At 41.6% G+C, this 22,324-nt stretch overlaps 1 protein-coding gene across 1 annotated transcript; it reads right to left on the bottom strand.

Annotated features, from left to right (window-relative positions):
- Nucleotides 1-16,402: 16,402 nt before the first annotated feature.
- Nucleotides 16,403-21,987, bottom strand: LOC133953348 (uncharacterized). The gene is made up of 4 exons (XM_062387232.1): nucleotides 19,117-21,987; nucleotides 18,351-18,506; nucleotides 17,882-17,977; nucleotides 16,403-17,503 (listed from the first exon to the last, which is right to left on the bottom strand). Exons 1-4 carry the CDS (start codon nucleotides 19,216-19,218, stop codon nucleotides 17,195-17,197), a joined length of 663 nt encoding a protein of 220 aa, XP_062243216.1. The 5' UTR covers nucleotides 19,219-21,987; the 3' UTR covers nucleotides 16,403-17,194.
- Nucleotides 21,988-22,324: the final 337 nt, after the last annotated feature.

Below are 22,324 nucleotides of genomic sequence, written 5' to 3'. Positions count from 1 at the left end.
TGCTGCTGGACGTCTAAGCTTTGGAACTCAGTCCTCTGTGCCTGTCCCTGAGACAGCTCTACTGCTGCTTCTTGTACCAGAGAATCAATTAGCAAACAGCTCTCACCTGCACTGACTGCTCCTCTGGTTCAGGTGAAGGTGCTCTCCCAGCCCCCTCACCTCCATATACAGTTTTCCACAAAACTTGAAGGAAGGATAAGACACAGGCAAACATTGATTTCTCAAACGATAATAAATGGTGTTGATGAAAAAATATTGACATCTGTATGGGATTGATATTTATGAGTATTTATGTATTAATGAGTGTATTTACAATTTTGTTTAGACCTAAATAATAACAATCCGTGTTAGATGGCAGGAACCTGCATCAGCGATACTTTGGCTTCATTTTTGGACAATTAGTGGGAGTTTAGATGCATCATCCATCTTTATATACAGTCTCCATTAAACCTCCAAAAAACACAATCACGTTCCTGGACAAAACATAATATAAATGTATTCAATCAATATGCGATGTTTGGTACAAGACCCACAATCAAATACAATCTATCTATCAAAGTAAAAAATAATTTGAGGAACAGTCAAACATAATTACATAGTGTGTTAACCAAACTCCTTTGTAGCCAGAAAAACTTTCTGTGTAACTACTATCGAAGAATTGATCTTAAACACAGTAAATGCATTATGAATTGCATTATCTACAAAGTTTTCTGTAATGTCACATAAAACAGGAGTTAAACATCACTTCAAGATTTTTGAAAACATTCCAGCAAACAAACACCAAGTTGTAGCACTTTGAGTCAAATGTGCACTGACAGAGTTAAAACTCCCTTGATACACAGGACACATTTGAAGTTTGTAGAGGATTAAAGTCACAGACATTTTCTTTGTGGTCCAGCAGGCCGCTCAGCCATCCAACCGAACATGCAGACAGCCGTCCAAACAGCTTTGGCAGGCACAAATCCAACCATCCAGAGGGAAGTGTTTCCTTACAAGAGACACACAATCCCAGAAAGCAGAGGTATGCTCTACTCTACTGCCCACAATTGTAGTTTTTTGTAAGTAAAACATGTAGTGTTTTACAAATTAATTTAGACTACTGAGCTATACAGCCCACAAGGGAGTATTAGTGAGTATGATTGATTTAGTAAACAAACATACAGGTCTATGTGTCAGTATAACTTCAGTATCCTCTTTACAGTAGTTGATTTCTGAAGGCTATCTGGATTTAAGCATAAAAGAGTGATCGAAAGGAGAACAGAGAATCTCTAAGACATGATACCTGTGTTAAAGGGTCATTAAATATGATCCCATTATATGAGTAACAAGCACATCCAAACACAGTGTTAATAACAAACAAATAATTATGACGACAGCTTAGTATATATAGTACATCTGCTGAAATCTTGCCACCGACGCACACACACACCACGCCCCGCGCTGTGTGGACAAACGCTTGTACAGAAACATCAACTATGCCTGTTTATATAGCGAGAGATATTTTCATAGCAACCTCGCAAAGCAGAAGTGGAATAAACTGCACCTGAGAAATTTGAGGGTTTTTATACACAATGCTCTTTCTTTTATTTTTATCTTTTGTCTGAAAGATAAACAGTTCTGTATGCCACTAGAAACTGTACGCACCTGATGGGTTTGACGACATCTGATTATTTATACGAGCTCTTTTATATGGCTCGCAGTCAACATTGGATGGGTTGGACATCACCCAAATATGTTTTTGGAGTCTACAGTCTTTGTAGTCCAATATGTTTACTGGGGGATTTAGAATATGTGTAATATGATGATATGACTCTGAAGGAGACCAGAGCCAAATGTTACCTCTATATGTGTGTCTGTATGTGTGCTTGTCGTATTCCCCATTGTAAAATCATGGAAACCAGAAAGTCTGTCTTTTTCTGTCTTGTACGAAATAAACCAAAGTTAACTTATTATCATAGATGTTACAAATAATCAGAATCAGAATCAGAATTCTTTTTATTGCCATGTATATTTGCACATACAGGAAATTGCCTTGGTGTGGTTGGTGTATTTAACAAACAACAAATTAAAAACAACAATAGCGAACAAAATAACAATATAAAAAAACAATATATACAGTTAAAGAGTTACGTGCGGTTTTAAGGTGCAGAGATTGGTAATAGTACCAGTAATATAGAGTTATAAATTATGTGCAAGGGTGGATGGGGGGTGGTGGTGGTGGGGGGGGTCAGCAGAGTCAGTGTGATGCGGTGTCAGTGTGATGCAGGGGGCTTGTTTGTGAGCCCCACTGCCATGGGGAAAAAACTGTTCAGGTGACGCGAGGTTTTAGTTCTGATGGCCCGGAACCCTTTTCCGGACGGGAGTCTCTGGAACTGGTGGTGAGCGGGATGGGAAGGATCAGCAATGATCTTGCCTGCTCTCTTACTGGTCCTGGAGTGGAACAGATCTATGAGAGCCGGCAGGTCACAGCCGATGACCTTCTCAGCTGACCGGATGATCCGCTGCAGTCTGCCCTTGTCCTTGGCAGTGGAGGCAGCGAACCAGACGGTGATGGATGAGGTTAGGATGGACTCAATGATGGCTGTGTAGAACTCAACCTTCGCTTTCCGCAGCATGCTGAATTTCCTCAGTTGCCGCAGGAAGAACATCCTCTGCTGGGCCTTCTTGATGATGGAGGTGATGTTCTCCGCCCATCTCAGGTCCTGTGCAATGATCGTCCCCAGGAATCTGAAAGACACAACTGTTTTAACTGGGGAGTTGCACATGGTGAGAGGGACGGTTTGAGCTGGGCTCCTCCTGAAATCTGCTACCATCTCTACAGTTTTTAAAACGTTCAGCTCCAGGTGGTTCTGGCTGCACCAGGAAGCCAGGCTGTTTACTTCCTCTCTGTGGGCGGCCTCGTCCCCATTGGAAATTAATCCAATAAGGGTTGTGTCGTCAGCAAAATTCAGAAGTTTTACAGAGGGATGGCTGGAGGTGCAGTTGTTGGTGTAGAGGGAGAAGAGGAGAGGAGAGAGCACACAACCCTGTGGGGCTCCAGTGCGGATGGTCCGGGTGTCAGAGACAAGCTTCCCCAGCCTCATGCGCTGCTTCCTGTCGGTCAGGAAGTTAGTGATCCACCTGCAGGTGGGCTCAGGCACGCTCAGCTGTGTCAGCTTGTCCTGGAGAAGAGCTGGGGAGATGGTGTTGAATGCGGAGCTGAAGTCCACAAACAGGATCCTGGCGTAGGTGCAAGGGGAGTCGAGGTGGTGGAGGATGAAGTGGAGTCCCATGTTGACTGCGTCGTCTACGGACCTGTTGGCTCTGTAGGCAAACTGCAGCAGGTCAAGGAGGTGGTTGGTTATGGTCTTGAGGTGGTTCAGCACGAGGCGCTCAAAGGTCTTCATCACTACGGAGGTCAGGGCGACTGGTCTGTAGTCATTAAGGCCTGTGATCTTCTGCTTCTTGGGAACGGGGATGATGGTGGATGTTTTAAGGCAAGTGGGTACAACACATTCAGCCAGGGAGGTGTTGAAGATGTCCGTGAATACTGGAGACAGCTGATCCGCACAGTGCCTCAGTTTTGAGGGGGAGACAGCGTCTGGTCCAGCTGCCGTACGGGGGTTCAGTCTGTCCAGCTTATTTACATCTCTCTCCTGAATTGAGAGAGGTGTGATGGGGGGGTGGATGGAGGGGATGGGGCAGTCTGGGGCCATTTTGTGGGGGGGGGGGGCTATTGTCTTTGTCCAGGCTGGGGAGAAGAGGTGTGATAAATGCGGGGGGGGGGGGGGGTTTGAGAGTGTCTATCGAATCTACAGTAGAAGTCATTCAGTTTGTTTGCAAGTCTCAGGTCTTCCACAGCGTGGGGGGATTTGATTTTGCAACCGGTGATCACACAAAGGCCTTTCCAGACAGACGAGGAGTCGTTGGCTGCAAACTGTTGTTCCAGCTTCTTTGAATACTGTCGTTTGGCCAGTCTGAACCTATCCATGTCCCCACTCTTGAAGGCCACCTCTTTCTCCAAACGAAGCTGTTTGAGCTTTGCTGTGAACCAGGGCTTGTCGTTGTTGTAACACACCCTGGTGCGTGTCGGAATACATCTGTCTTCACAGAATGTAGGACGTCACAGCATCTGTATATTCGTCCAGGCTGTCAGAAGCAGTTCTTAAAATGTCCCAGTCAGTGTTAGCAAGGCAGTCACGCAGCTCCTCCACAGCTTCTCTGTTGCTCCAGTTCTTGGATCTCAGCACAGCAGGTTTAGAAAGTTCAAGTTTCTGTCTGTAAGCCGGGATCAGATGAATGAGAGCGTGGTCGGATAGACCGAGGGCAGCACGGGAAACTGCATGATAAGCCTTGCTGATGGTGCTGTAACAGTGATCCAGGGTGTAATCCCCCCGAGTCGGGCATTTTATTAACTGTTTGTATTTTGGGAGTTCGTTAGATAAGTTCCCCTTATTAAAGTCCCCAAGATCAATAACGGGGGAGTACGTGTTCTCTCTCCTTCTCTCCACTCCCAGTATCTGCTCAGCGAGTTGTCGTTGAGCCTCGCGCACGTCAGCTTGCGGGGGGATGTAAACTCTGGCCAGGATGAAAGAGGTGAATTCACGGGGAGAGTAGAACGGTCTGCAGGTGATGAAAAAAGTTTCCAGGTCCGGAGAACAGGACTGTAAAATTACTTTCACGCCGCTGCACCACCCATGGTTTATATAAAAACAAATCCCTCCGCCCTTTGCCTTGCGTGAGAGGATCGGGTCGCGGTCCGCGCGTAACAGCTGAAAGCTGGTCAGCTGTGCAGCGGAGTCCGGTGTGGCTTCGGTCAGCCACGATTCCGTAAAACACAAGACAGAAGAAAGGGAAAAGTCTCTATTTGTCCGGATGAGAAGGCGCAGTTCGTCCATCTTATTACGAGCGAACATTGGAGAGGAGAATGCTCGGGAGAGGTGAGTGTAATCCTCTCTCCCTGAAGCGCACCAGAGCCCCGGAGCGCTTACCTCGCAGTCTCCGCTTCAGTCTCGCTGCGTGTCCGAGGAACACCGCACCTTCAATCAGTAAATCCACGGAAGAGGCGAGAAAGTTGGGACATAAATCAGATGGTGTTGTGTCCCTGATGTTAAGAAGCTCGTCCATCATGAAAGTAATCCGAGTTGGGTCGCAATTAACAGAATTAAATACTAAAAACAAACACAGAAGTGCGCACCAACACACTGTGGCAGCCGCTCGCAGCGCCATCTTGTCTTGTATTTAGTATTATCATGCAAATGCTTAATATTCATATTGTGTAATACATACCAATGTAGAGATTGTAATCTTTCATCTATCTTTTATCAAAACCAGTGCTGGGCTGAGGGGAAAGTCACACAGATACTCTAATGTATGGTCAGTGTGGCTGTACATGAGCATTAAATCGTGTTGAAGCTCACTCTAGGCATTTGGTGCTTTGGTCTGTGTGTTACTTTTCTGTCATCTTTGGGACGTAGAGTTAATTTTAGAAAAATCTGACTATAAATTGCAACCTAACTTAGCAATAATGTAAAAAGTGAATTTACCCAGTCTGTGTACCCCAGCCCAGACCAGATTTCTTGGTAAAATGACAGGGAACTTTCAGCTGAGACCCTGAATGGTGTTCACTCTACTGTAGTGTTGCTATGTTTTCATGTGTTTCAAGTTCAGAACAGTGATTGATTCTCTGTCATTGCAGAAAACTTCCAAAAGAGCCTCAAATGACTTGCAGTTAACTAGCTTTCCACTCTCACACTGCTCCTTTTTCACTCCTTTAAAATCTTATTAGACATCACATCAGTGACTCCGGACTTATTCAGCTGTGTCGCTCCTGCTAGGATAGCCACTTATCCTGTCAACCCCCCCTACTCACTGGACATGGCAGGACCCTTATTAACAGGCAAAGCTCCAGTGGGTCATACCAAAGCCCCCATGGGTGGGGGTGGTGGTGTTCATCAACACTGTGCCGCTGCGCTGCTGAGTGACAGCTAAACGGCTTAAAATGTCACTTTGAATAAGAAGTAGACCACACACAAGGTCACACACACACACACACACACACACAATTTAGTGTTTGTTTGAATTTTGTATGTGTAGGGGTTGCTACTTTCTTTGTTCTCAGAGCTATTTGTTTCTGCATTAGATATGGGTTTTTTTTCTTAATCACAAATCAATTTGTGAAATAATTTTATCAAAAAACATATTGGATTGCATGGCACTAAGTTTTTGGAAAAGCTATAGTTTTTTTTCTTAATTGGAAAACACTTGTACTCATAGGGGGAAATAAAATAAGAGACAACAATCCATGTAAATACAAAAGCATTGCATACAATTGGAGCAATTATATTCAATTAAAATTCAGAAAGGTCCAGACGGAGATAATGAATTATACACTTACTCAAACACTACTATACTCTGATACATGCACCAATATACTCTCTAACACACATTGCTAGAAGATAATTGATACTTGCTCTTAACTGTAACATCATAATCCTACAAATACACCACTATACTCTTATATGTACAATCATACCCTATGCACACAACACTGCTTTCTTTCTTGCACAGATATGATATTTGAAACATAATGATAGCATATGTTACATAGTACTTTTGAATACAAGTACTCATTAACAAAAGGACAGTGAATGTATTACAAAATGATATGATATGTGAATGAGAATAGCAGTTTGTGTGAGAATTTGATTGAAACTGAAAAGGAGTTTGATAGAAAAGGAAATAATATTCAAATGTGGCCGAGGAGGAAATGCGGCAGTAATTCCGATCTGGTCCATCAGGTGTAACGTTATCAGCGGGAACAAGTGGCACTTCCTCTACAGCAAGCCTCACTCTGTGAGGTCAACCTCTATATAAGACTCAGCAATATTATGATGGATGGGCTTCAAGCAAGTCAAAAAGAGGTAAGTTCATTGAAATAAGGTTGAATCAAATGTATTTAGCTGCAGAATTGTTTTTTATTCAAGAATTCCTTGTTAACATTACATTAGCTGCTTCTAAGCAAACACGTTAGCATTATCAGTTTCCTGCTGGTTGTATCATAGATTTCAGAGAATCAGGGTAGGAAAGCTACTTACTGAATATCGATATAAAAAGGCTACACCTCTCTGTATCCTATGCAATTTGGCCATTCCGCAGAATATGCAAATGTTGTCTTTTTAGAAAAAGTGAAGTGCCTTTGGTACAAATGTGCCTGAGGAGAGCTTTTTTTTTTAGATGTGCAAACAACATCCAAGAAGTATCCTCACTTCTTACATCTGCAAATCAAATGTTAAGGACTGGCTTACTGTATCTATCTCTTATTGAACGTCAAAAAATGGTCTGTATGATGTTTAGAAAACGACAAGTAAAGCAAACTCGTCCTGAAATGTTTCTGAGAGACATAGAGATTGATTTTGTAGATGAGATGTTGAATATCCCTTGTATGTTTGAAGGCCTTCTTCACAATTTAGGTAACCAACTACTAGTAGATGTTAGCAGGTGTTAATGGCCACAAGCAGATGCTAGGGACATAACTGTGCACCTTTGCACCATCAAGAGTTTTGTAATCAATGATAAAGGCAGAATTTGAGGGTAAGCTGAGGCTCAAGGTTCACTCCTGATCAAAATCTTAAGACCAGTTAAAAAATTGCATGAATTTGCATTTTGCACTGTTGAATCTTAGGAAGGTTCTAAGTAGAGTTTCAAAATGCAAAAAGAAGAAATGGGAACAAGAGCCCAAAAGTTGTGAGCAGTCAATTTATTGAAAACAACAATTTAACTGAAGTAGCTGTTCATCAGCTGATGGTTATTGGGCTGCAGTCAGCACCAGTAATGGCCTTAATTTGGGACGAGGATCGTCCCGTGTCTTGAGGGACAGCCATTAGGATCCTCCGGCTCAGCGCCGGTGAGATTTTTTTGGGTCTACCACTTGCTTTTTTTGTTCCATAACCCTGAGGATCTTTTAAGAAATGCAAAATGACTGTCTTACTGCGTCCAACCTCAGCAGCGATAGCACGTTGTGAGAGGCCTTGTTTATGCAGTTAACAATCCTACCACGTTCAAAGACGGTGAACTTTTTTGGCTTTGCCATCAAGAGATCTTCACAGTGTGATTACTTGACAGGAAATGACATGGAATCCACATTTTTGCACAGATTTTGGCTTTTAAAGGCTGTGGTCTTAAACTTTTGATCAGCTGATGAACAGCCTATTTGAGTTAAATTGTTGTTTTCAATAAATTGCCTGCTCACAACTTTTGGTCTCTTGTTCCCATTTCTTCTTATTGCATTTTGAAGCTCTACTTAGACCCTTCCTAAGAATCAACAGTGCAAAATGCAAATTCATGCTTGAGATTTTGATCAGGAGTGTAAATCTGACTGGCTACTGGCTCTATGTCCTTACTATGAAAGCCATGTGGCCCCGCTCACTAGATCAGGCATCATTACCTCTATGCCTTTTTAAACTCAACACTTTCCCTTTTTTAACATAGTGTAACAGGCCATAGCTGACCCCCTGTCCGGACTATACCTGAGCAAGGCCGGCCCTAGACTGCCTTTCTTTCAAATAAACACAACAACGATCGCATAGATAAACAAACATTAATCAAAGAACAAAATCCTTGAGAAAATGTCATGACTGTCACATTGCAAGAACAAGTGTGCAAGGTGCACAGTACAGAATTAAAACAAACAATAACAATAACAAACAATACAATAATATATATAAATGTAAGAGTGTTAAATAAACTAAATGTAATATTAAAAATAAACAATTAAATTGTATAATATAAAAAGTGCAAATGAACGTTCTAAATAATTATATACATTTCAGTCCACATATCAAAGTCATCAATGACATCATTGTATCGAATCTGACCACCAACTTCATGGTTAATGCTGATGACAGCCAGATCACTGAGGCGTTCTTGAGCCATGGTTGACCTCAGGTATGTCTTCAAAAGTTTTAATTTTGAAAAACTCCTCTCGGCTGAAGCTGTATTTGCTGGGCGCAGTTTCTGGCGCCCCCCTCTGAGGGGCGCCCTAGGCAACCGCCTATGTCACCTGTAGGAAATACCGGCCCTGTACCTGGGGTTAAAGGGCCCTAGGCTAGATTATACCCCGGGTATATTATTGCCTAGGCTAATTCATACCCCTCAGGTTAGATTCTACACCCATGATATCAGTAGTATTGAGTGATATACACAAGAATTAGGTAAGTTAAGTGAGAAAGCTAACTGACTTAAATCTTAAAACTCTAAAACTTGGACTTTTATTACTTCAACCAGAAAAAATCTTAAACTTCCACAAAGATCAAAGATTTCTACGTCCTGAAACTTCAACTTCTTAGACTAGCAAGTCCTCACTACAATATAAATGTTCAAAGTTAAACACTTTTAACAACATCAAAACATCCACAAAGATCAAAGGGTTTGTTGTGTTCATCAAACCTATTTTGAAGCTACAGGGTTTCTCTCCCGTTAATGGAGTGCGTTGTTTTATTTTCTGTCAATTTATAATAAAAGAGTGTCCAGATATCTATTATATCTGGACACTCAGTGCTTGAACTTCAGCCATCATCTAACGTTTGTAAGACGTCTCTTGCATGTCTGGGCTTCTCAGGGAGTGGAGGAGGGATAAAGAGCCGGGCAAGATTCAACTAATGATATTAAGAATGTACTGCACTAGGTGCATGCAAGTTTTGGAAAAACACAAATTTGTATTGTCTGTTCGACCCACACTCGACCCATACCCATCAATGCGCTGGCATGTTCTGACAACACCCCTACCTCTTTAGATTTTTGGCAAATTTTCCCCTTATGTTAAATATGTTTTTTAATGTCAAAATATTGGTTGGGGAAATAGAAGGGGCGCAAAAAACTCTTCCCAGCAAAAAAAAAAAAACTATGTCTAGAGGGGTTTAGTCTGGCCTGGGCTATTTTACACCCCCGGGTATAGTTTGGCCTAGGACAGTTTATCCCCTGGGGTATACTCTGGCCTGGAAGGGTATCGTATGGCTTAGGTTATTTTACACCCCCGGGTATAGCCTAGGACAGTTTATCACAATTGTACAAGATGGACTAATGATTGCCTACTGCCAGTGTGTGTAATCTGATGATAGTGACCACCAGTGGATGCTAGGGACATGTCTTCAGTTGGGTACCTAAGTGTCATCAGGTGTTTCAGCTTTTAATCACAAAATATCCTCTTCTAAGACAGGCCCACCGCAGGTGCATGTGCCACGCATCTTGGGTCGCATTTGTGTTTTTTCTTCCTGAATCCAGAGCCATTGGCTGCAGCATTCTGCATTGTGTGATGTTTCTGTTATGGTCTGGCAAAGGACCTGTCAATGAATCCTCAGATCTTTCAGCAACCTGATGGTGGATATTGCAAGGATACCCCTGCAACCAACCTCCACAGGGAAAACTATTGGCCTACGTCCACCAACATCTTCAAGACTCAGGCTTTCTCCGGCATTCCTGGTAAATGGAGAAGGCCCTTTCTGTCCCTGATCCCCCTCAGGGACAAAAGTTGTCCTTTGACTGCGTTTGGTGTTTTTGATGTCAAGGTATTGGTAGCAGTTGATTTTGTATCTATTCTTGCTGCAAGGCATTCAAGTGCCAAGTTGTGTATTTGCCTAGGCCTACCTTGGGAGAGCCTTATTTTACAACCAGTGAGGATGTGCCTGAGGGTAGATGGAGTTGAGCAGAGTGGGCAGAATGGATCTTCCTTCAGCCACTGCTGTCGTTTTTTGAGTGAGGGAAGGACTTCATAGGTTGCTTGCTTCCATTTCCCACAGGTACTTCCAGCAGATTTTTCCTTTTCTCTATGCTTTTCCATTTCATCCACTGCCCCTGTCTGGCTTGAAAGACAGCCTTTGAACATCTGGCTGCCTCTTCCTGACACCGGATTGCCAGGACTACCAATTTCCGCTGCTCTGAAGGAGTTGCATTGTTCCACAGGGGTCTGCTCTGACCTAGGCCCAAACCTCCTCTTCCTTGTTGAACGTGGCCCACAATGTCATAGTGTTCGAGTGCTGCTTTTGCTTGTTCAGTTGCATATAATTGGTGTCTATATCCTGTTGTGAATGATGGTCCAACAGCCCTTTAGATTTGTCCTGCGAACTTTGGGTTGAGTCCGGTCACTGGACTTCACTCGACTGACTTGATTAACTTCTTAGAAAGTACTGATCATTGCGAGATCCTTTCTATCAATTATGCACATCTCAAAACAGTACTTGCCTTCCTCTTTGTCCTTTCCATTCAGGGTCATTCATAGATATTAGTGGGTGTTGGGACATGGTTTTTGTGCAAACCACAGGCCTCCTTTCAGTCAAACTTGTAACAAACATGCCGCATGTGCTGGAGTGGACTCAATCCCCCAAGATGCCACAGGTTCCATTGATCTTAGAAAGTCAAGGAACTCAGTCTCCCAGAGGATGTAACAGGATGCTGCATGTCCTGGGGTCTGGGCAATGTCACACAAAGGTGTCAAGAACCACCAGGGTCATCTCCTATTGGTCACTCTGGTCCAAGACCTGTGAGGTCACCGGGGCCAATATAAGGAGAGGTCTCCCCAAGCTCTCTCTCTTTCTACAATCCTTCGAAGGCCAGCAGGCTGTCCAGCCTCTCTTCTCCTACATCGCCAAGGGGGGGGCCTGGCTGATCCAGCTTCCTTCTCTATCCAACCCACAACCGGAGGTCAGAGGTGCAGTTCACAGCTCACCCTTCTCAAGGAAATCTCCTCGCCCTTCAAGCTCTACAAAACTCCTCGTAGCGACGCGATGTCCTGCAGGAAAACTTCAACCAGCATCTGAGCACACCGCTCGACAGAAACGCGAATGCAGAACTCTACGACCACAAAGCCAGGAGACGTCACAGAACTGCAACTGAACAGCAACTCTCTTTTCCTCTTTCCCTCGGACTGGTAACATAATCTGGGCTTAATAATTATACTACGCTAAGCAAGACTGTTTATTTGATCGGTGTGTGTTTATAAGTTTGATATGTGGTGTGATATTGTGGGAACAAGTTATTTGAAAGTAATTGTTAGTTAGGCCCTTCACAGGCCTCCTTTGTAGGTCTCTCTGACTCTTGCATTATCTGATTAACATCTACACAGACACACGCATAGTCTCCACCTAGTTAAACCTACCCCCGTAAAGCAACCTCAGAAGAAGGGGGGGGGGGGGGGCTCTTATCTTAGGGGATAAACTACCATTTTGAAAGCATTCTACAAAGGTGTGAAATTTGGTCAGCCATTTTGGGAGGCCCCTAATTTACACACACACACACACACACACTCATATTTAGTCAGTTAGTCGTTAGTTAGTTTGATTGTTTAGTAATTTGTGTTTTTATACTTTATGTTCATAATAAATGTTCTTCTTTCACAAATGTTCTGTCATTAATATTGCATAAGTGAATCTTGCCAACCGTAACACTGTTAAGAACTCCATAACCTTCATGGTTCATTATATAATCTTTAATGGTAAAATATTGAGATTTCTATAGATCTAAATGAGACTGATCTTAATCAATGAATTGGCTATCTTTTCCCTTCTATGAAGGGTGGTGCCCCGCTAGAACTTTAACCAATTAAAGTTATGATTTAATATTAATATTTTAAATATTAATGTTTTATATTTTATTTTGATAACCAAATTTATTGAGTGCCTAAAGGCACACCATTCTATGGTAACACTTTTTACGTACTATTGCACAACATGGGTGTCTCCGAATATCCATGCCACTACTGGTGGAGTCTACTCCCTCTAGCCAGCTGTTTTTTCAATTCGGAAACTGCCCTTGGAACTTTTGGCCAGTCAGTGAAGTGTAGACAAAACAGATAGAATTCATCTGAAGAGTATAGTATGCCCCCATTTTCCAGTAAGGTGAAGCGGTTACTGAAGTGGAATGAGACAGCTCTATTTAGCACTGCCCTCTGACGTTCCACTCTGGACAGTGCATCCAGTAATGACACTGCCTCTATTTAACCCCCTTCTCTTTAGCACATACTGGGAAATATCAGTGTTCTTCATGCCATGATCACAGTGTACTCTGAGGGAGGGATTTTCAACTTTATTTATTTAATTCAAATTAATTGCAGAAGCACAGGGCCTAAAAAACTAAATAACGTGAAATTGTCCAAATATCTGAGAGATAGGTCATTTTACATTTTTAATACAGGATTCGTTATTGAGTATGTATTCATTGGTAAATGTTTTATTTAAGTAAAATTAAATTACAGAAGGCCCGTCCAATTGGGTCAAGGTGTTGCAAGCACTGTCTCGCGCATCAACGCTGTTATCTGATGTTGCCTGTTGTTAAGGTCTCTTAGCACATACCTTTCTCCTGCAGTTTGGTTCTGATGTATCAAACTAACAAGATTAGTCAAGGCCTCATCAGACCAAGCTGTATATGTTAGGGCTTTAGATGGAAGATACTGCTGAGTTTTGTCCTCCATTTTGAATTCTGTATTTCCCTCTTTTTCAAGCCAGAATGTGATCATTGGCATTGATATAGTAAAATGTATACTGTCTTGCCTGCAGTGCATTTTTATGATATGTGAGTATTTGGGACATAACATTACATTTCATTTAGTTGACTCTTTTATCCCAAAGCAATTTACTGCTTAGGGACAGCTTAAACAAAATTATTAACACACGTCTGAGTGTGAAGAATTAGTAAATGAGTACCTCACTGAACTATATCATGACAGATAAGCAAGACTATGTATGGAGGTTATAAATTGACTGTTTTAGGTTGGTTGAGTTCATGTCCTGTTTTATGTTAATGTCATGTTTGTTCTTCTTACGTCTTTGAATTATACTAATTGAGAAGATAATAAGGCCAACATTAACTACATCTACTACTAATTCACTTTTCTCAATATCCTTGAGGTACCTGTCCCTCTCTCTACCTGTGTGTGTGTATGTAGATGCATCCTTTGTCTATGCATGTCCCTTTAGGGTTTTTATAATAATGTGTCTGTAGGGCAGACCTGTGCTGATTAAGCCTTGCCTGCAGTAAGCTCTAGGGCTCTAAAGACCTTGTAAAAGCCTTTAAAGAGTAACAGCACAGGAAATTTTGGACATTGTAATATGACTTAATGCCAGTTTCTACCACTCAACTAATGAAGGATAAGCCAAAAAGTCCTAATCATCTGTTGTTTTTTTTGACAGCTTTTTGACACATTGAATGAAGGGAGGTTGTGGATTGTGGACAATCACTCAATCTTCAAATAATTCACCATGAGAACAACATTTGTCACATTTTCCAGTTCTTGATGGTGCTTGGTCAAGTTTCCTATGTAAACTATTATATTGTGAGTGAGCCTGTGTGTACATCTATCGGCAGTAAACATTAATACAAAGCCTGCATATGTGTACATCCACAACAGTTCAGAATTTTAGCCTTTATTGAAATAATCACATTCACATCCCCCCAACTCCCCCCAACACAGAATTATCACTCAGTTGGCTCCACCCACCCACCCACACACACACACACACACACACACACACACACACACACTTGGATGGCAATAGGAAGCCAGATGTTACAACAATGCCAGTTCCCCTCAGAGGCAGGATGTGTAGGAATATGATGGGGATTTTACTACACTGACTAAAACTATTCTGTTGCTTGGTTTGCTGCACAAGTACAGATATGAGCCCAGCAATTAGTGTAACAATGCTGTATACACACATGCACACACACACACACATACACACATTTGTATGACTTAGCTTTAAAGAAATGTGTAGGAAGCGGAGGAGCAGTGACTGGCAAAAATGGATATCAATTAAACCCAGATGTTTTGACAAAGAGAATGGCAGCCGCAGGGGTTTTACATTGTTAAACAGATGGCAATTACACGGTGTAATACATTACAATATAAGTGCTGCCATTTCACACTGGAGGAGGAGGTGCTGGCTCATGGAATCTATTGATATTCCAATATAGTGACTCTGTTGGTTTTAAGATCCATGAGGCGTCGTAGATCTCCACACTTATTAGAGTCATAGTTTACTACTTTTTATCATTATGAAGTTGACAATTTCACAATTCACTTCATTTCAATAGCGCGGTTGTTAAATACTCTCTGGACCAATGCTGTTGTCGCTCTGTCTTATTTTAAAGCTTCGTATAGAGTTTGCCTGCTTTGCATCGTTAAGGGACATATTTGCACAGGCCATGAGCTGAGTGGTTAATGCATGTGACAACTCTCGTCTTGTCATGAAGTACCCATCTAAAGTCATGTAACATCTTCTTTTTTAATTCCATTTATAACTTCATTGCTTTATTTGAGCATAGAGTCCACATGTGTGTGCCCGCGAGGTCTAAGCATTATCTGTTGCACAGTCAAATTATGGGATGCCTTCCTTATAGGGACAAAAAGCAAGTCCCCAGCATTCAAATCATTTAATTCTAATGTGAAGACATGTTTTCTGGTTAGGTTAAATTAGGTTTACATTAGGATTAGTGTTAAAGCAGGAGCTATGCAAGTATTAACTATGGTAAAGGTTAGTGTAAGTCTGGGTGTGTTTTCCTATATATAGCTCTGTGCAGCATTGACCTAATGTGATAAATTCTGATCTTAGCAGAATGCAGGCAGATTTTTCAAGCACTGCAGAACGTCATCACGTGACCTTAAGATATCTCGGGAGCATGATGGCTACTGTCAGGCATTGTTGGTTTATCCTAAATATGAGAAGATGAGCCGAACTCGGTTTGTTCAATCAAGTAATTATTTAGAAAGCAATGAAAGGTATCAATCAGCAAAGCAATGGGCATCCAACAAGTCGCATCAGAACACGAGACCAATCAGAACGCATCAAACAGCCGGCACCTGTCTATTTTATAACAGTAGGTCTTGGTCCTTCCTCCTCGAAAGTGCGCAGGCGTAGGCCATCCTCTTGGTATTGGACTAAGGAAGTGACAAGGAGCCACTCCCAAGGCCTTGACACAGCTGATGGCATGTGGGCCAATGGTGTTGACAATTGGAGAAAAGATTATTGTGTTCTTGCTATATCAAAACAATATTCTGTTTGTACAGACATTCAAAACAATTTAACCAAAACAACGAAACACATTCTGGCACTCACACGTTCTAATTTTCAAGATTAAACACTTGGAAGGAAAAGGTTATTATTAATCATTTGCGTGAAGGCCTTATCTGGCTCAAACTGCTTCTATCTTTATTCATTTAGAGTTGAGTCAGACACACTCTAAAAACTTTAACTATGCTCTACTCAATTTAATCTGTGTAACATTTTTACACTTAAAATATTGAGTAAATTTGAAAGCTGTGAAATCATTTAGATTTACCTTATGGATTAAGTAAATGTAATTAAAAAATATAAGCAGATCTGAACAATTACATTGAGTACCATGAAACATAAAGCAATTCTACACACATCAACATTTTTAAGTAAACATTTATTTGTCTGTTTTGACAATTATAAATCATCAAGTTTAAATCCAAACTCAATTAGCTGAATGTAATTATAGTTATTGTATAACATGGTAGACATTTATTAATTCTTGGTGCATTCAGCCTGATGCTCACATGGACACTGTCACATGCTCACTGGCAAGAATAAACCATGTTAAAAGAAACTAGATAATATACCATGAGTTGAAGAATGAATAAATGTCTACCATGTTATACAATAACTATAATTACATTCAGCTAATTGAGTTGCAAGTTCCAACAGTCAAAGTGCATTGCCAAACCAATCAAATCTCTTTTTAAAGCATCTTAACATGAATATACTTATACTAGTCTTTCTTGTCTTTATGTTTCACTTCCTGGGTCTGAGTAAAGACAAATAGCTACATCCTCCATATTTATCTCTGTTTTCTTTTTGTTGCTTTAACTAAACTCTCTACCAGGCGGTGACCAGGAGCCATAATGAGTCCCTCAGGGGGTGTGACTGGTCTGGTTGGGTCTGAACAGAACAATGACATTTTGCATGTCTAAAATGCACCAAGGACAACATTTTGCATCCTCCTGAAATGCACCAAAAACAGTGATATTTCACATTAAAGTTCCACATCAGAAAACAAGAACAGTCCAACATGCAATTTCACTATGAATGGAAACCTTAAGTCTTATGTAAACATTAAGACAACAGTACATCAGCTAAACTTTAGACTTGCCAATGAAAAATTCCCTAACTAAGAGAGCATCTTGCTGAACAGTAGCCAGTCACTACTTACAGAGGTAATTCTTTAGTCTCTGAACCTTGTTGGAAAGGTTTCCAGAATCCAGCTCCAGCAGTACTTTCTGGAATACCTCAAAACTATGTTTGAAGTTCTTGGGGTATTGCAGATCTAACGCGTACGTCAGTCCCAAAAGATAGCAGCAGGCCCTGCTAACATCTCCAAGACTGCTGAGGACAGTGTTGCCCTCAATGACAAGCCCGACATCCAATGACCCATCTTGTTTCCGCAGCAGGTAAATCTTCATGACCTCTTCTGCCAACTCCTCTTGAACACTGGCAGATCCATCAGCAGCATCCTGCAGACATTGTAAAGATAACTTTAGTTTAGAACTCACTCTCAACCTGCATGTCACAAGACAAATACCACCTACCAACATAAGAGCATAGCAGGACACAAAGTGGACAAACTAAACAATACTACTGTGGTGGTCCCAAATTTGTTTTTGATCTCACAGACAGACAAAATAACTAATTAATGCTTCCATATAATTCATTTCTCTCTCCAAATAAAATTGACTCGTACAGTATCTGATGTCCACAGCTGGTTTACACTATGTGGAAAGCAGCTTCTTCTTTGTGTGCGGTAAGGAAAAAACAAACGTACTGCAGGAACTCTATGGTCACCCATGATTACGTTGTTAAAAATCATGAAAATAATACAGTATTATACTAACCTCAAAGTCCTTGAACAAGGCACTGGCATCTTCTCCCAAATGATTGATGAGACATCGGATGACAACCTCCCGGGTCTGTTGAATGGGGATTCCACTCTGCAGAACAGAAAGTCTCAATATTCTAATACAATGCAAAACTACACATTCAAGCAGAGCTTTCATTTCTTGGAGAACCTTGAGTCAAACCTTTCAATAGAATTTACGTTAGAAAAATTTAACTGGAGTTGGAGTGTAGTGATGTAAGAATAAACCAAAACATGTAAAATGGTGTGCAGAGGATGTGAGAGATTGAGGGACAGAAAACTAAGGAAGAAAAAGCAAGAACTGTTAAGGAAGGCTGGAGGATAGGAGGAGGCATGAGGGAGAGTCGGTGGGGATAAAGATAAGTTATCTGATTAGGAAATGAATATGTAATTATTGATGGTAATAAGCTTAAAGGAGAGAAACGTGAATGAGACAGGTTTAATACCTTAAGTAGAACACTCATTTGTGCCCGATGTCTCTCTCCTGCAGCACCTTTCTTCGTTTGAAACAAGGACAGCAGTTTAGGTGAATAGAAGTCCAACATTGCCATGAATTTTGGCTCAAGATTCAGTGTGATGATCCTTTGAAACTCTGCACTAACCTGAAAGAGAGAGATGAGAAAAGGAAAAAAAGAACTGGTGACTCATCTGTTGTCATTCAGCAAAAACCTAAGTCCATACTGAGATGAATAGGATGCAAGACTGTTCCATTATTATTTTTAATAGGATGTACACTCAGCAACCACTTGATTAGGTACACCTGTGCAATCTAATGCAATCAAATACAACAGCTCTGCCACACATACATTTTCAGTTTTTGTTGAGATTGTCAGAAAGGTGATTATTATACTTGTTTATCATTGAGGACATTGTGGAAAATGGTTTATTGGAGTGCATTATATTGAGCGGTGTCCTTATACTTTTCTCCAACCATTAACATACATTGAGGGGGACAAAATATTAGGAAGTCTTTTCAATGTATTGCACTCCAGCACACCAGCACCAACCACTACAACCTCAATGATAAACAAAGCATGATAATCACCTTTCTGACAATGTCAACAAAAACTGAAAATGTATGTGGCATAGCTGTTGTATTTAATTGCATTAGATGACACAGATCTAACTAATGAGTGTGTAACTGTGAAACATGCAGGTTTTCAGTCCACAATATGTGTTGACCACTCTGTAACAACAATTCCAATTACTCACTTGCGAGACATCAAACAAGGCGGGCCATCTGTCCTTGATGTCACTGATGCTCATCTGTAGGGTGACAACCTCATGTCTCCTATGTGCAAAAGTTCTGCACATCAAGTCCTTGATGACTGTGCTCTCTCTCTTCTTTGTTGGTTTCGGTCCATCTCTTGTTGTTCTATACTGTCTCCTGCAGGATAGTGTGGGAGAAACACCACTTCTCCTTTCCGTGCTTTCTTTATATTCTTTGCAGCAGACCTGTCATCCGGGTGCTTGTTCTTAAGTGAGTTGCAGACAACCTCAGGAAATCCAAGGCTTCGGAGCTTCGACCTGTAATTTCCCATCTTATATTTAAGACTGTACATCCATCCAAGCCAGTCATTACGACTGCCTAGCTCTGTCAGGCATGGATGCTTTCTGACTAGTGTTGTGTCGTTCGTGAACGAATCGTTACAAGGACTCGGGAGTAACGAGTCCTCTCAAAGAGTGATTCGTTCATTTTCTCGTGGCCGCGCATTGGGACTGTTGTATAGGCTGCTGCAGGTCACGTGGAAAATGATCCAAAGACTCGTATCCGGCAGATGAACGAATCACTGATCCGAAGACTCCGTTGGCAGAAGAACGAGTCACTGATCTGAAGACACGGTCGTGAGGTGAACGATTCGTTCATCTGCCGGGTACGAGTCTTTGGAGTGAATGACTCCCTCGGCTCTGTCATTCACTCACACGGCTTTTCCTACCATAGCTATGCCGATGACACCCAACTAATCCTGTCTTTTCCCCGATCAGAAACACAGGTAGCAGCACGAATCACTGCCTGTCTGACCGACATCTCTCAGTGGATGTCTCAACACCACCTGGGGCCGGTATTTCAAAATGATCCGACAGGATTAATCCACCTGGATTGGATTAAATCCTGATCAGATCCTAAAAACGGGTATTTCAAAGCAAATCTGATCCTGAAGATTCAGATTCAGATTTGGCAATCCAATCCTGCCTTTGATCCGGATTAAAAGCTGCTGTTGAGTATTTCAAAACTTAAGTGGGAAATCTGGATCAGTTTGATCCTAAAAATCAGGATCACCCTGAGGTGGATTTGAGGGAGATTACATGTTAAGATTTGAACAGTTGAAGTGTAACTGCTCCCAAAGTTCTTTGTTTAATACAACTAAGCTTCACTGCTGTTTGATAAATGTTTATTTCCTTTTCACGTTCCTTTTTTTTTTCTGCAAACATGCACGCTGTTCACTGCAATGCTTTAACAAATCGGCGTCAGAAGTGCAACACAGAATAAACATTACACTACTGCGTGTAAGTGACATTACAAACTCCAATTAACAAGGAATTATGAAGGAAAAACAATGTGATTTATTAAACTGGTGCTTTTGTTTAACAAAACTTCGATTTGTATGTTTAAGTTTGAATATGAATGCCTTATATAAGTAACAGTTTTTTTTGTTAAGTTACCCACTGATAAAGGCCTCCACTGAAACTCTGTCAAATGTTTTTATTCACATGCATTCAGCACACACACTTAATTTTCATAGCCAAAGCTCAAAAAGTAATGCCATTTGGAGCAAGTCTGTGCAAGTCTCTTCCCACAGACATCTGTAAAGAAAATCTAATATTAAGGTTTTAGGGCTGTCCCCTTTGTTAACAACTGTTTCCTAAAAAGATATGTACAACACATTTTAAAATCTACACACAATGCCTTGCGAGTGAATGCATTCAAATGGACTGTGGACCGCGACATACAGACGCTAGCCTATTTACTAGCTTGTTAGCTCCTTAACACAGGAGTCAATGGAGCAGCGTTAGCTCGCATTAGCGCAAACTCTGCTTAATTAGAGATCGCCGAGCTCTTCTTTCAACTTTGTGCTGATTTACATAATTGGTTAACTCAATATAATGATTGCCTTTCATCTAGTCTGAGGACGCATCAACACTGGCTAAGATTATACTTTAATTCAGAGACAATAGTTGAGCTAGCTTCTCCTTTTTCTGTAAAATGTTGGCTCCATTTCCTGTTTCCTGTCTGTGATCCAGGGGGCGGGATGGATTTGGACATCCCAATCTGCCGGTATCAGGATCACTCTGATCCAATCCAGCAAAGTTTTGAAATACCGGGATAGATCAGGTTGATCCGTGGCTGAGGACAGGGGGATTTGGTTATCCGGATCATTCTGATCTGGATTACAAGTTTTGAAATAAGGCCCCTGAAGATTAACCTCGACAAAACTGACCTTCTTTTCCTTCCAGGGAAAGACTCTCCCATCCACGACCTGACTATTAACTTTGAAAACTCTGTGTTAACCCCCACTCAGACGGCTAGGAACCTGGGCGTAACACTCGACAGCCAACTCTCCCTTACTGCCAACATTACCGCAACAACACGGTCCTGTAGATTCATGCTGTACAACATCAGGAGAATACGCCCCCTTCTCACTCAGAAGGCGAGGCAGGTTCTGGTCCAGGCTCTGGTCATCTCACGCCTAGAATACTGTAATTCCCTCCTGGCAGGTCTGCCTGCTACTGCCATCCGACCTTTGCAGCTCATCCAGAATGCAGCAGCTCGACTGGTTTTTAACCAACCTAAATTCACTCACACTACTCCTCTCCTCCACTCCCTTCACTGGGTACCAGTGGCTGCTCGCATCCGCTTCAAAACACTAGTACTTGCGTACCATGGTGTGAACGGATCCGGTCCAGTCTACATCCAGGACATGGTCAAACGTTACACCCCACCCCGTTCACTCCGCTCTGCTTCGGCCAATCAGCTCGTTGCTCCCTCACTGCGAGCTAAACACTCATCAAAAACACGACTGTTTTCCGTCCTGGCTCCTAAATGGTGGAATGAGCTCCCCATTGACATCCGGACATCAGAAAGTCTACTCAACTTCCGCCGAAAACTAAAAACATACCTCTTCCGACTTTACCTTGAATAACAAAAAAAAAAAAAAAAAAAAAACACTAACAACTTGTTGAAACTAACACTTTAGTAGCACTTAAATGTCACTTACTTATAGCACTTTGTAGTTTTGCTTTATTTGAAGAAATTGTACTTTCTTGATTCTTGTCGTCCTTGGTATGTACCCTCGGGTTTGAATGCACTTATTGTAAGTCGTTTTGGATAAAAGCGTCAGCTAAATGAAATGTAATGTAATGTGATGGATCATTTTCCACGTGACCTCCATACGCTCAGAAGAGGAAACAGTTACCTCAT

The sequence above is a fragment of the Platichthys flesus genome, chromosome 5 (genome assembly GCF_949316205.1).
Source record: "Platichthys flesus chromosome 5, fPlaFle2.1, whole genome shotgun sequence".
NCBI classification, from domain to species: Eukaryota; Metazoa; Chordata; class Actinopteri; order Pleuronectiformes; family Pleuronectidae; genus Platichthys; species Platichthys flesus.
Note: the sequence above shows the minus strand (reverse complement) of the source record. Positions and strands in the feature narration are given on the sequence as shown.